This window comes from Mesitornis unicolor, unplaced genomic scaffold (assembly GCF_000695765.1).
Source record: "Mesitornis unicolor isolate BGI_N332 unplaced genomic scaffold, ASM69576v1 scaffold912, whole genome shotgun sequence".
Taxonomy (NCBI): domain Eukaryota; kingdom Metazoa; phylum Chordata; class Aves; order Mesitornithiformes; family Mesitornithidae; genus Mesitornis; species Mesitornis unicolor.
Window position 1 is genome coordinate 4,235 of NW_010169693.1, and position 15,182 is coordinate 19,416.

Here is a 15,182-nt window from a genome sequence, read left to right on the forward strand (position 1 = left end):
TTTTGATTAGCCCTTTTCGGGGTATTGTGGTGCTCAGTTATGCACTGGGCCTAAACCACGACAGCCCTCATTTTTATTCTTTTGGAAGATGAACGTAGCAAACCATTGCATGGTATACAATGATAACAGAAATACAAATCTCAACATCTTTACTCACATATTTGCCATTCTGCTGTAGAAGTTCTAATAGTAAGGTTTCGGTTTCTTAAAGCTTTTGATTCTAACAGAAAAAAAAAAGTACCATTATAGCTTAAAAATAAAATTCGATTGCAAAAAAATTTTAACACATTTTTATTCTATTGTGCCTGTATGACCCAGTTTTTTTTTAATCACACTGTCAAGGTGAAGTAAAGATTAAAATTCAACCTTGTAGTAAATAGGCACACTGGGAGATTTCCAGCAGGCCTGAATTTGTTCCAAATGTCTTTTATTTCACTTCACAGCGCAATGTACAGACTGTGGCTCCACTTCTTGCTGCCTCATGGGCAGCATTTTTGGAGCCATTTCTCTGACTGTGGAGCCATGTTGAAAGATCTTGAACTGGCGTTCCCGACTCTTTTCCAGTTCTTTCCAGTGGTTCCACTGCCAAGAATCCTGCAGGAAAGAGACACAGATGATCAGACTGTAGAAAATACAGTGGCTCTCTTTAGAGGATGCACTGAACTTCTATTTGATTATCTGGCTGGCTGGCAACACAGTTTATGTACTAACAGGATTGGGAAACTTGTCAACATCAAACCAGGCATGATGAACAGAAAGGTGACTTGAGCGGGCTGCCCTGTTTAAGATGAATTAAACACAGCTGCAAGACTCCACAGAATGTTAAGTCAAGATAAAACTACATTTGGATGGTTTGTTCTGATGCTGCTATCTTATGTTCTTTCTTTGTTAACAGATTATTCTTGAAGGCATAAATGAACAGTTGAACAAACCCTGTCAGACTCTACAGGTTTGCTGAGTGAAAAGCTGGGTTCATAAGAGAGCATTCCCAAAAAAGCTCAGAACAAACAGAAAATGCTACTTTTTCCCTTGATTCTTTGCTTAAAATACTAGAAAAATATTTTTTTTTTCAGTAGGGGTAGTTTTTCTTCTGGTTAGTTTTCCAAATCGCAATATAAATTCTGTTTTATTTAGAATGTAGTAGTGATTTATAAACAAATGTTACCTTGACTTATATCAGCACAAACCCATTGGGCCTAAAGGGCCATCACAAATGTAACTAAAGCCATAATCTGGACTTGGAATCTTAATACAAGGGCTTAGTGTCACTTTTTTTCTCTACTTATTGAGAAACCTAAAAGGTAGCAGTACAAACTAATTGCCAGATACCTATTGCATTACAATTAAGGGAAGAATTTTCTCCTATAGTCACACTAACACCGTTTTCAGGTATATGCAGTTAAACTAAAATAAAGATGCTGCCAAACATATCTGACCAGAATTGAGCCACTGGACAGCACTGATGGGAGGTACACCAAAACAGCTAAATAATTTATAGTAACCTTGAATTTTTTCAATTGGTTTTTTCTTCCTTTTTTTTTTTCTTACAGATGTCTTAACGTCTGAGCAGAACATAAACAAAAGCACTGTGACATCTTAAGAGACTTCCTGTGCAAAGCTGAGCTCAAGAAAAAGGCAAAATCTAACATCAAAACAACTTTCAAACCTTAGCTTTTTTGCTCATTTATATGACACCAGGGCACTCGTACAGATTCACATCAGGTAGTCAACAGTTCTAGCTGTGGATTTACAGGTTTCTCTTTGTTTATTTTAAAAATGTCTCAAGTTTGTAATTATACGGCTACTTTCCTCTGAAGCCTGCATTTATTGCTTCTACTTTACTCTGGATTCCATTCAGTAAAGTGTTTAAGCAGGTATTCAAAATCTCAGTTCAGAAAGCCATTCAGAGTTAGGAAATGCTTTCTTCAAATAGGTCTTCAATGATTTTTGCTAAAAAGGATAGACCTAGTTGTCTATATAAACACCTACATGTTTTGCTTGCCTGAAATGGGGATTCGCTGTTTTGGTTTTTAAACTATACACACTTGAAAAAGACAGTTTTCCTTTTCAGTGAATTCAGCTTCATCTAACTTTCTCACAGAATAGGTAAAGAGCTATTATTTTAACGGATTGGGAGATTTAGTTCTAATTTTACACTGGGCTAGTACAGCTTTTAAAGAGTGATCCCATCATGACTGTTCACTGCGGTGTTCCATATGCTGTGGTACGTGTGCTATTACTGGTATATGAACCACTCCTAAATGTTATGCATGCATGAGGCAATGGCAGAGGCAGCAGCAGCAGCAGCAGCAGCAGCAGTTCCTCACCGCTTGTCTTGAGACGCTTGCCGAGGAAACACAACCAGTGTGAACCAGCCTAAAGCCTACAGGGCTATGGGTGCTTCCGTTCGATGTGGTGGGACTGGGCTGAGGAAAAGCAAGGTAAAAAGCCTAGGAATGAGAAACTGGAATATGCCTTTGGTGAGCGAGGGGGTGAGTACCCTAGTTTGGTGTAATAGGATGTGTGTGATAGGAGACTGAGAAAGACAAGAGGAAACACAACCAGTGTGAACCAGCCTAAAGCCTACAGGGCTATGGGTGCTTCCGTTCGATGTGGTGGGACTGGGCTGAGGAAAAGCAAGGTAAAAAGCCTAGGAATGAGAAACTGGAATATGCCTTTGGTGAGCGAGGGGGTGAGTACCCTAGTTTGGTGTAATAGGATGTGTGTGATAGGAGACTGAGAAAGACAAGAGTTAGGGGGTAAGATGCTGTTTCAGAGTTTGTGGTAGTACAAGTGGTAAGCTGAACGTTGCGTGCATGAGCCCTGCTCTGTGGGAGCAGAACGTGTGACAAGAAGGTGAGGTCAAGGCCATGGTCTGGGAAAATTGTGCCTGCACAGGAAGCAGGGAGTTGCTATTGCCAGTCATGTGTGGCACCATCTGCCTCTGCCCCCTGCCAGCGCTGGCAGTGGAGCAAAGGTCTGTGAACAGCGGGTGTACTACAGAGCTTTTCTCCTTATGTAAGTCCCAACCTTCTTTGGTGCGATGCTGCTTTTCGGGGCGGTAATCTTTAAGAGTTCTTCTTGCTTTTTACGCTCCATTGCTTTTTCTGCAATCTTTTTCTGCAGGTTTAAAACGCGTTCATCTTTCACAGGCCTTTCAGCAGATTGGGACTTTCTTTTCTTTTCTTCTTGCCTGCAAAATCAAAAAACAGCAATGAGATGGTAAAATAGTATCAACCCACAGAATAAATCCAGCTGAGCATATATTACCTTGATAATAATGAATTTTCTCTTGCTCTGGGAGCCAGCTAGGCTCAAAACTGTTTTAAATCTTAATAGCTCAATGAATGTGGTATTCACAGCTTAGTCGTTGTTTACAGAACAGCATTGCTAAACAGTATAGAATAATTTCTTCCCACAGGATGCTATGATGACAATATCTCAAGTATTTCAAGCCTGACATGACATTCTTTAGAAAAAACATGTGCAAAACTTGATAATACTGCAGCTTTTTGATTGTGAGAACTATGGATTTTCCCTTGTATGACTATTAGTATTCATCTCAATTGTATTCCTTGGCAAATGAAAGATTTCTGTGTAATCTCAGTGCCCAGATTCAGAATTTATGGGATAGTGATGTATTAATTAAGGTTAGTTGGTCTAGGTGAGCATATATTGATAGCACCATGTGCAGCATAAAAGTAAGGCCTGAGAGGGGTTATGAGGTATCTTCCTTTTCATTCCTTCTACTATAGCTCCTTTTCTGTGATCTGGAGTTTACATGTTATCTGGTTTTGCTTACTTTCACCCAGCTGGCACAATTTACTTACAACTTCTTCATACAGATTACACCAGTTTACTTAACATCCAGCTTTTTCTTTGATTCAACACTGCCCTTGAATTCGTCTCAGCATGATCAAACCGTAGTATTAGTATTGTGTCATGAGCTGCTGTGATTCTCTGGCCAAATTCAGAGCTGAAATAAGTGTCAGATGTACCAAAGATAAAACATTATTATATATAGGTTAGAGCTGATGCCTTCTCTCAGCTTGCAAGGGCAGCTTTGTGAAGGTCCTTTTATATTGCAGTAGTACAACATTACAATTGCTTTTATTGGAAACTGGATTAAGGCTCCAAGTGACGAGAAGCAGAGTGCACTGGGGCACCATTCAGCCGATTCAGTAACTGTTAACCTCTCAGTGGCAGCACTGATTTCACAGACAGGTTGCCCCTTGGAAATGTTTTACAACAGAACTCTTCCCTTATCTCTCGGGTCTTATACCACAATGTTTTCAGTATAAGGCACATCTTTTCAAGGAGCTGGAGGAAGAGGAAGAAGGAAGAACTTCCTTCTGATGCTAAACCCACCAATTTTCCTTAAAAAGTGTCTGTATCCAGATTCCAGGGATCCAAACACTTTTTTCATCTTGGGAGAGGTAGCTTTTGTCTATCTTGTCAGCTTCATCTTTGCTGATAGGAAGCTGTCTGTAACAGCAGGTATTCTTCAGAGCAGCCATTTTGGACTACAGTTCCCAAAATCCTCAGGAATGGGGTGAAGGGGAGGTTTGACATGGGTTACATTCTGAAATGGGAGTATGAACTCTAAATAAGGGGCATAGTTAAGCTTGGCTTCTCATTTACGGTTGCTTTCCCTAAGACACTTCCTGAACCTCTCTGCTGGTTGTGTCATGCTATCTCCTTAGGCCAACACTTCCTTACCCTTTTAAATACCATGACATGCTCTGTCACACTGACATCAATTTTTAACACTATTCTGTAAATCTGAAAATTATGTACTATCATTTAATCTAATTGAGAACGTGGATTATTTCTATTTGCATTGTAACAAGCCACTGCATTCCAAGGGATGCAGGAGAATATAACAATGAGGTTTTAGGTAAACACTTGATGATTAAATATTGTCAGTGAGAATAAGCTGCAAAACCTTTCATTACATGCAAATCCAGATTCTTGTAAATACAATTACAGGAAATACAGCAGGAGGTTCAACATCATGAAGCAGCTGCTTCTGAATTAACTTTGTAAATAGTTGCTTATCCTAAGACGAATATTCAATCCTCTTCTACATGAAGTCATGTGCCAGTCATCTACGTTATTCCAAAAAGCTGCCAATCCCATAGATTTTCAGATGCCACTCCACATCATAACAGAAACTCAAAGAGGGGAAGGAATCACACAGAATCACAGAACGTTAGGGATTGGAAGGGACCTCAAAAGATCATCCAGTCCAATCCCCCTGCCGGAGCAGGAACACCTAGATGAGGTTGCACAGGAAGGCGTCCAGGCGGGTTTTGAATGTCTCCAGAGAAGGAGACTCCACAACCTCTCTGGGCAGCCTGGTCCAGTGCTCTGTCACCCTCACTGAGAAGAAGTTTCTTCTCCAATTTAAGTGGAACCTCCTGTGTTCCAGCTTGTGCCCATTACCCCTTGTCCTATCATTGTTTGTCACCGAGAAGAGCCTGGCTCCATCCTCGTGACACTCACCCTTTAAATATTTATAAACATGAATGAGGTCTCCCCTCAGTCTCCTCTTTTGCAAACTAAAGAGACCCAGCTCCCTCAGAGAGGGAGAGAAAAGAAATGTTAAATTCTCTTTTTGTGTGATGTTCAGCTGAGAACTTTCAGGACTCGAGACAGAAAAAGCTTAAGAGGAAAAAAAAAACTCAAGAGAAAAAGCTCTGTCACCCCATAGCAGGTATGTTCTAAGTAAGGTCACAGCCAGTCAGAATTGGGTAGTAGATAGTTAGAAAAAATCCTCTCCAGATTCAATAGAAAAGTATGTTATAATTTATGAAGAAATACTCAGAAACCATTATAATTTTACTCTTAAGGTTATTTACCAGCTACTGGTATTGAATGAGCACCTTGAATGAAAAGCAATCTTTAAGGATAGTACTAGTTCCTGAAATGTAATGTCAAAGCCGTGGTCCAAAGGAGAATTTGTTAATTTTCTTCTCTTTTGGTCTCAGACAAGAGTCTTCCTTCCCTTTGTCAGTCTGTCATACTTAAAAAAATCAAAAAAACTACCAAAGACTTTGAAAGAAATGGTAATATTTTTTTAAGCATTTGTTTGAAATGGTTTTAAAAACTCTACTTTTTGCTTAGTGACCTTTCAGAAAGTACCTTTTATTGTTAAGGAACAAGATGAGATTCTTGAACGTGCTTATGGGAGTTTGTAGCAGTGTAGGGTGTACATATAAGCTACTCAAAGGAGGAAAAGTAAGGTATTAATGAAAAATTCAACAGAATACAGATACAAAAGCAAACAGTGAAAATTTCTTTATCTACCACTGATTTATTCACTGTTCACTTTCTGTGTAAGCTATGTGTGCAGTCAACAGCAGAAAGGTTTTCGCTCACGATGATGAAGTACAGAAAAATTCCATCAGTGATGGGTAAAATGTGTCTTTCTTTTTAAAATTCCAGGCATCGTAAAGTGCAGTTGACATCCCTATTTGTTGTATCAATGATTTCCTTAGTAAATGTAATGAATTTTAAAAATATATAAGTATTTTTTTACGTCACATTTATTAACTTGTCATGGAGTTTGGCAGTCTTACATAAGGGAGGGATACTTACATATCCCTTGCAATTACTTAACTCTCTGCCCTGCAATTTTAACATCTGGCCAAATGGACTCTAAAGGTTTTCCTGTAGGAAATGAAAACACATGGAACAGTTGAATTAAGCCTTCTCAGCTGTGTTTAAAAAACGAGGAGTCTGAAGATTTGCACAGAGGATTCCTCCTGAAAACTGCATTTTGCTTTTCATTTACATTTTCAAACTCCAGCTGTACATCCAAAGTATCAGGAGACAGGCTTATCAGAGACAGCTCTTAACTCATTCAATAACTTGCAAGAGATGGAGCCGTTTACCTGACCATTCTAGGTGCCAAAATACCAATTTAAGCAGTTAGGACTGTATTTATAAGCTCACCTTACAAAATGAAGTCTTGTGCAACAAACACAAACATATTTTTAAAAGCAGAAGCAGGATTGCCTTATAGTGCTATAAACCATTTTTTAAAAATGTATTTCCTCATACTCTCAGTCTCAGTGGCTAGGGCTGTTGGTACGTCACAGTATCTTGCCTTTTTTCTGTCCTGTACTATATAATTCTTAGTTACTGCAGTGCAGAAAATGGATGTATCCACCAGTTAACAGTTCACTGTTAAGGGAATTGCTATTTAGACATTTAAGAACACTACAGTTAGATTGATTACTATTTTGTACTAATGTGAGGGATTTAAGCACTCAAAATCTGACTTGCTTCCAAAACAATTAACTTATTAAGCACCTAATTTTAGGTGGGGAAGTGATTGTTATTCACAACAGTGTTTTCCTTGTTTGAAATAGGGATTATGAAGCTGTATAATCAAAGTTCGTTCAGAGAGTTACAGAATGGTTGAGGTTGGAAGGGTCCTCTGCAGGTCATCTTGTCCACCCACAACTGCTCAAGCAGGGCCAGTTGCCCAGGACCATGTCCAGACTTCTGGATAGCTCCAAGGATGGCAGACTCCACAACCTCTCTGGGCAACCTGTGCCAGTGCCCTGTCACCATCACAGTAAAAAAGCATTTCCTGATATTCAGAGGGAACCTCCTGTCTCCTCTTCTGCCTCTTGTCCTCTCATTGGCCACCACTAAGAAAAGCATGGCTCTGTCTTCTTTACAGCCTCTCTTCATATGGTAAAGTTTCTGATCCATCATTGCTGATAAAATTCCTCCTGTTTCAGTGCTAGTGAAGAGCTCATTACCAGGAATAGGGACTGAGAAACTAAATCTTACCTCCTTGTTGCAAACTTACATAGAACCTTAAGTATTTATTAAAATTGTGAAATTAATTAAATCACTAATATTATGAAGTATCAGACCAAAGCCCCTTGTATTTCTAACTATTCAGGCTTTTTCATTATTCTAGGCTATGTTTTGAAGAACTGAAGCAAGAGCCACGCGTGGGGATAGCATGGTACATGTTCCCCTGTTTTATCTTTCCACTTCTGTATACTGTCTGCCCCTTCCTTCACTTGTGTGCTGCATCAGAGGGTTGTGCTGCTAGGGTGTGTTGAAGGTTTGGGCGGATGGGGCTCCATTCTCCCCTCTTTGCCCAAAAGGCCTTTGACCCCCCCACAGACCTGGACACTCCAGGCAACGCCTGCTTTAGGGAGCTCGTTCTACTTTTCCCTTGCCATGGCTGCCCTCATGCTATTTCCACTCCTCCCCAGTTCAGGCTGAGAGGTGTTATACTGGTCTGTGGTCAGTGCCGCTGGCAGTGGCAGGGAGAGGAAAGAGTTCTCTGCTGCCTTGGCAAGCACACACCATCATTTGTAATCCAGTGCTGAGACCCCAGCATGCTACACCGTTACTACAGTGCAAGATGGGGATATGGGAAGCTTTTGTGTTGGTGGGAGTCTGCGCGTATTGTTCCTCGTAACAATTTTCTGATTTTTCTTCCTCATACATGGAAGTCAAGGATGATTAATGTCGGTTCAGAGTGTTGCCCTGGAAGAGCAGTTGCTACCTTCATTTGAATGTTGCCCTGACTTGGAGAGGGGAGGAGGCTGGGGCAGCAGACACCATTGTGTAACTCGAAAATGAGCAGAAAAACAAACAAGGCAGGAACATGAGCAAGAACAGAAATAAGGCTGGCTTCAGCGTACTTCACATGTGCCAGTGGCTGTTGGGGGTATGGATGTGCTACTGTCATTTATGCAAGACAAACAAAAGCATGGTGTGGTGTTCACTAGATGGGCTTGCAGAGGATCCAGGAACTGAGTATGAGAAGTTTGGTGGGGTAACTTTCCTCTGAGCAGCTTTAAATCCTGTGAATGGTGAGAGCATGCAGTTCTAAGACCAGACTAAATCCAACCTGAAGTAAAAACCTCCAAATCACGGATAATGTGGAGGGAGGGAGCCTCAGCACCAACTGGTTTGATCTGTTGCTTGGTTCTTAGTGAAGTAAATCACTCGCAGTAATAGATGGAGCCTCACTGGAATGAAAGGGAATGATACCTGAAGTATACAGGCACATCACTTCAGTACATTAACACTCATAAATCTTTTGGTGCTCATGTCTGAAAGCTGAGAACTCAAATGTTTGTCCACTTCATATACCAGTGCTGATTTTCAAGCTGTGTGAAGTTGTAGCAATTAAAGAGTGTTCTGCATAAATACTGGACTGATTCTTAAGTGTTCTGCAAGCACTCGAAAAGCCACTGCTGTGATGGGTGTCACAACTTGCAATCTACTAGAGGCGGACATTTCTGTAATTTTTCATGTTCTGTTTCCTATATTGCTTAATATAGCTCATTATATGCCTGCTCAATGTGCTGCTTTTGTGTTGATGGATGTCTGTTTGTAAATGATGTTGAAAGGAGCCTGTTTGGTAGGGACCCAGTTAAACTCCTGCTGACACTAAAGCACATTTGTTTAGCAAAGCTTAACCACTGTACTTTAGCTGCTTAGCAGTAGTCTTTAACATAATGCAATTTAAGATACAATGTGTAATTTTATATTGATGCATAAAGCTATCTTACAAAGACTATTGGTAAGATTTGCTATTCTATCCCTATAATTATGAATTAATTCTGTAAACATGAAAGTTTGGTTTTACATCTCCTGTGCACTCTGCCAATAATACAACCCAAGCAATTAATCACTCACATTGATTTGATAGATATTTCAGGATTCAAGATATGTAAATCAGATTTACACACAAAGCCCATAGTTTGTTTAGAGAGAAATAAAAGCTGCAGCGAAGTGTCTAGCATTTGCAAACAGGTCAGTATGCTGTATTCCTATATTAACAGAAATAACACCATAGATTCGCATTCTAGGTGAAAATACATTAAATACACTCCCAAAGAACATTATTTCTGGTATACTTTGATGATGCTTCTTTATAGTAGATGCTCTCAAGTTACGTACATACATTGCCTGGGAGCCATGCAAGGAAATGTTTTATAACATCTATAATGAAACTTTCTCTTGTCTTTATTTGGAGAGCAAACGGGACTCTATTAAAATTACTGTGTTACTTATCATGAGTCTGACTAGAAGCTTGCAAATTAAGCGTTTCATTTCTTTTGGATTCTGCCATCTCTGGCATGCTGGTCTGTTCTGAAAAACATTTCAAATGTCAGGACAAAAAGTGAATCAAGGCTAGCTTCTCATTCAAGTATAGCTTATTTCAGGATCAGAACAGTTTTAGAGGTGCATTAAGCCAGAGTCTTTTTAAAGGAACCCAGCACTATACAAAATTCACAAACTGCACATCTAGCATAACAAATAATTCTTTATGTAGTTACTAGTGAAACAGGTTTTACATAGTACTCAAGTTCTTAATGTCTAGTTTGCATCTTTGGTGGAAAGCAGCAGCTTGAGTTGCTCCCACAGGCTCCCACAGTGAATGTTTAGCAATGAGAGTATGTTTCCAGCTCCAGCTTTGTTTCAGGCTCGTTAGTCTTAAAATCTTTTCTCAATATATGCCATAGAAGAGACGTCACTGACCTATGCAGTCAGTCCACTGCAGCTGCAGTTATTGATTCATTAAATTCATTAACTGTCTTAAGTACTAACGTAGTAAAACTCCAGTCTTTGGAGACTATCATCAACAAACCAAATTAGAGCTGGGACTAGTGAAAACCAGTTAAATGGACACATCAATACTGCCTTCTGTAATTGAAATTTAGAACTGGATGATAAATCAGTAACATGAATTGAACTCTAAGAAGCCGCCTTTGGTACCTCAGCAATAAATGTACATCTAAGACATGTCTAAAGAGGTGTGGTTTTAGCCTGAGAGAGTATGTCTTTAGGATGTCAGCCTGAACATCTGTTTGCAAAATAAATATGGCACGACAAGGACGAACCTCTCAAACCTACAAAAAGGAACAGGTGAAAGACAACTTGCAAGAAAACAATGGCAAATAGTCAAGATGCAGTAAAAATGGCATAAGATTGTGTGCCATCTTTTATACTTTTACACAGGCTTTCTTCCTGCTAAGCTTTATTTGTAAATAGCTTTAAGTTAGATTTTAAACTCTTTGTGAAAGGGACCTGTCTTCTGCATATATGAAACATCTATGATGGTTATGGATCCTTTATGACAATGAATAATAAATATGATAATGAATAATAAATATGAATAATTAATACATAATTTGATCAGAGAGCCTTTAAGCGAAGAATTTTCTCTTTGATCTACTGCTAAAATATATTTAATTTAGAACTTCTTATTGTTATCAGAAAATCTCCTTCCAAAAATATTTTTAACTACTAGAATAAGGCCTGCCTTTTAACATAACAAATGAAGTTCAAGGAAGAAAATGATAGCCCTAATGTATTGGTTTAGATGACAGTGAGAAACCAATTTAAGTGGCAAGCTAGGATGATTCTAATAACATCAAATTAGTCCTGATTAGCTGAAAGGGAACAGAAGAAAGGCAGAACTACTTTCTCTATATATAGTATTGGCTCTGAATCCTGGGGCAATACTGTCAGCACTAGCCTACAGAGCTTCTTCAGCCATAAATGATGAAAAAGATTTGTTACATCTGATACTAATTATTTTCAAGAATAAAAAGGAAATCCTGGACCCAGTGTAATCCTTGACAAAAGTCATACTGGTTTACAAAAGGGCAGTATGTTGCTCTTTACTTGTTTTTCTCCTCAAGGGGCTAGCAAAATATTAACAAAGTAGAGATGTCTTAAATGTCACGTGCTGTTTTACACTGACTTTAAAGCAGCTGCTCGTCCAAGTTCTGCTCTGAACAGGGAAATCTGGTCCAGTGTCTCTAGAAGAAGTTGTTCCTTGGCTTGTTTTTCATGAATTATCTGGTCTCTCTTCTCTTCCTCTGCTTCCTTCTGTGCTTCTTTGAGCAGAGCGAGGCGTTCACGTAGTTCCACTATTGACATTTCACAAAACAAACCATGGCCGCCAGTCTAGAGAACATTAAATATAGGTTTAAAAAACACTGTAAATACCAAGGGGAGAGTACATGAGTAAAACCAGAATATTTTGATTGTATTCCAAATCATGCTGAATATATTTTGACTTCAAGAAATATAGGGATGCCTCTAACTAACATAACTGTTATTTACAAGCTGTTTTTTAAGGTGTAGATCTTATCTTGTGTGAAAACACAAGGCTCATAGAACATTTCATGAAAAAGCACTGAAATATACAGTAGATTAATAATAATTATGTATTTGCTGTCCAAAAAAATCTAGTTGACTTATCTTTTACCTTTAATTAGACTTTTGAAGTTTTAAAATGTGTAAAACTGCATTTTTTTTTAGTTTGTAAAACCAGAACAGACTAAAAAATACACAATTTTTTTGCATTTATCTATTTCCAAAGTATGGATTTGATCTGTGATGGCATCTACTGTTTTTATCAGAAAAGACTAGAACTAAACAACAGTTTGTATCCAGGGAATTCAGATCTTAATGCCCAAAGTTAAAATATTCAAACCTGAATGTTTAATTAAGGCATTTTAAAATCCCCTTCATGATGAGAGGGATAATGAGCCTGATTCTGAGATGTAATGAGAAACTTCTGCACTTTAGTTTGCATATGAAGACAGATGATTTCTAAACAGATTTGGGAACACTCAAAGCTTTCGGTGCTTACTCTTACATATACTTTTCCTTTCCCCCTGTCTACACATATATACATCTGCATATATGGAAAACTTGCATAAACCTACACAAATACCAAGCTTTTGTGTAGCTTTCTTTGGATAATTTAACCCATTTCACACCAACTATTATTCTTTTGTCTATCTGAACATAGTTTTGGTACATATATTTTGTGTATATCTTGTACCATGGCATGTTATAATGGAATATGTGGGTGTGTAGGAAGTCAAGGTGGTAACCTTACCTTGAGAGACATGAAGAAAACAGTAAGGTTGGGGTGGGGGGGTGGGCAGGGGCAATAAAACCACAAAATAGAGTAAGGCAAATAACTTGGCTCTCTGCTACTACAATATCGGTGCTTAATAGATCCTATTCTTGAGTTAGTCTGGAGAACCTAATGATACAAGCTTGTCAGTGAAGGAGGATGTGTTTTGAGTGGCCGTCCCTGGGGACACCTCTAAGATCAACAAGAGTCTTTCCTGCAGTTTTGATTCCCATAGCTGCTCTTTCTAAAGCTTCAAAAGTTGAGTCAATAAAAAATAATCACTTTTTTTCACCTAAAGTCTGACTATTCCATTTTGGTTCAGTGGTTTCTGCTTTCACGCTCCTTATGTGTACCAAATATGACTTAAACATTGGTCACCATCAGTAGGAGACTAATCAGAAGACTGATAAAAGAGTTCAATATTAAGCAGTCTTTATTTTTGCATCTCTCTGAAAAATATGTACTACCATAGGCTACCAAAACAGTAAATCATCATTTATCTCCTCAGATTTCAATTTAGAGTGAATTTGCAAATAGCAAGTGCAGTAACAACTTGCCTCTAATTCAAAATAGTCAATGACCATCAAGTTGTATTCGCAGGAAGTAATGGGAACATATTTTGCAACAAGGCAGTGGTTGTGTTTGAGTGTGGCAATCAGACACCGAAAAGGTCTAGGAAAGAGAATTTCCTAGAAGGATAGAATGGTAGAGAGTGAATATTTTGGGTGTCTGCATTTCAAAAACATTCAGTGAAGACAGTGACATGGTTCCTAAAATATGAAGAGTCCTATATTTGTGCAGGAGGTAATGCTGGTGTTCAAGAAACTTAAGTGCCATTAAGGGAAGAACTGGGTACTTTAAATATTATGAGAATGAATGAGAATTTTATGGACCCTTTTGGAATTTTTCATTAAGTCTGAAAAAGCCTTTCTACAAAAGAAAGATAAAAAACAGGGCAAGCTATCACCAGAAGTGTGCTAATTCACTCAGAGTGCTATTGTAATAGTGAGAATAAGGGAACTGTGAAGTTGAGATACAGAATCATAGAACAATTTGGGTTGGAAGAGACCAAAAAGCTCATCCAGTCCAACCCCCCTGCCATGGTCAGGGACATCTCCCACCAGACCAGGCTGCTCAAAGCCTGATCCAACCTGTCCTTGGACACTTCCAGGGAGGAGGCATCCACAAATTCCCTGGGCAACCATTTCTCCCTTATGTCCAATCTATATCTAACCTCTTTCAGTTTAAAACTATTGCCCCTTGTCCTATCACTACAGGCCTTGGTAAAACATCTTTCTCCATCTTTCTTTTAAGCCCCTTTATATACTGAAAGGTCACAATAAGGTCTACCCGGAGCATTCTTTTCTCCAGGAGCAACCTCAACTCTCTCAGCCTGTCTTCACAGGAGAGATGTTCTAGGCCTCTGATAATTTCTGTGGCCCTCCTCGGGACCCACTCTAATAGGTCCTTGTCTTTCTTGCACTGGGGACCCCTGAACTGGACGCAGTACTCCAGGTGGTGTCTCACAAGAGCAGAGCAGAGGGAAGAGTCACCTCCCTGCTGGTCAAGCTTAAAAAGAAGTGTGCAGCCCAGGATATGGTTGGCTTTCTGGGCTGCAAGTGCACATTGCCAGCTCACATCAAATTTTTGTATCTACCAAACACCCCAACTCCTTCTCTCCAGGACTCAGAATTGGTCTCAATCAATTAATCTCCCAGCCGGTATTGACACCAGGGGCTGCTCTGACCCAGGTACAGGACCTTGCGCTTGGCCTTGCTGAACTTCATGAGGTTTACATGGGCACACTCCTCAAGCCTGCCAAGGTCCCTTTCCTCGAGTGTATCATCAACTGCACCACCCAGCTTGGTGGCATTCACAAACTTGCTGAGGGTGCACTTAATGCCACTATCTATGAAATTAAGGAAGACAGTAAATAGTATTGGTCCCAGTACAGACTCTTGTGGGACACCACTCATTACTGGTTTCCACTTGGATATTGAGCCATTGACTGTAAATCTGGATGTGGCCATCCAGCCAATTCCTTACGCATTTGTATCATTCAGGTCCATTCTCTTGTACTTGCAATATGACCTGTATGGCCACTCAATTTTCAGCAGCGTCACACTTCAGTAACCTTATACACAGGACAAGCTTGGATTTCAAATGAGTTTTTCATCTATGACTTGAAACCTGCTGGCTTTCTGCTTTGTCTTTTGAGAGGAGCTAGATGGGAAAATGTATTTAAAGCCATATTCTG

At 39.3% G+C, this 15,182-nt stretch overlaps 1 protein-coding gene across 1 annotated transcript in view; it reads right to left on the minus strand.

The window, feature by feature from the left end:
- Positions 1 to 432: 432 nt before the first annotated feature.
- Positions 433 to 15,182, minus strand: part of CFAP99 (cilia and flagella associated protein 99) — a 58,740-nt gene continuing 43,990 nt past the window's right edge. The window contains exons 13-15 of the mRNA XM_010179415.1: positions 11,756 to 11,961; positions 3,031 to 3,193; positions 433 to 594 (exon numbers count right to left, since the gene is read on the minus strand). Of these exons, the coding sequence (XP_010177717.1) occupies positions 433 to 594; positions 3,031 to 3,193; positions 11,756 to 11,961 (531 nt within the window). The remainder of the gene's footprint in view (positions 595 to 3,030; positions 3,194 to 11,755; positions 11,962 to 15,182) is intronic.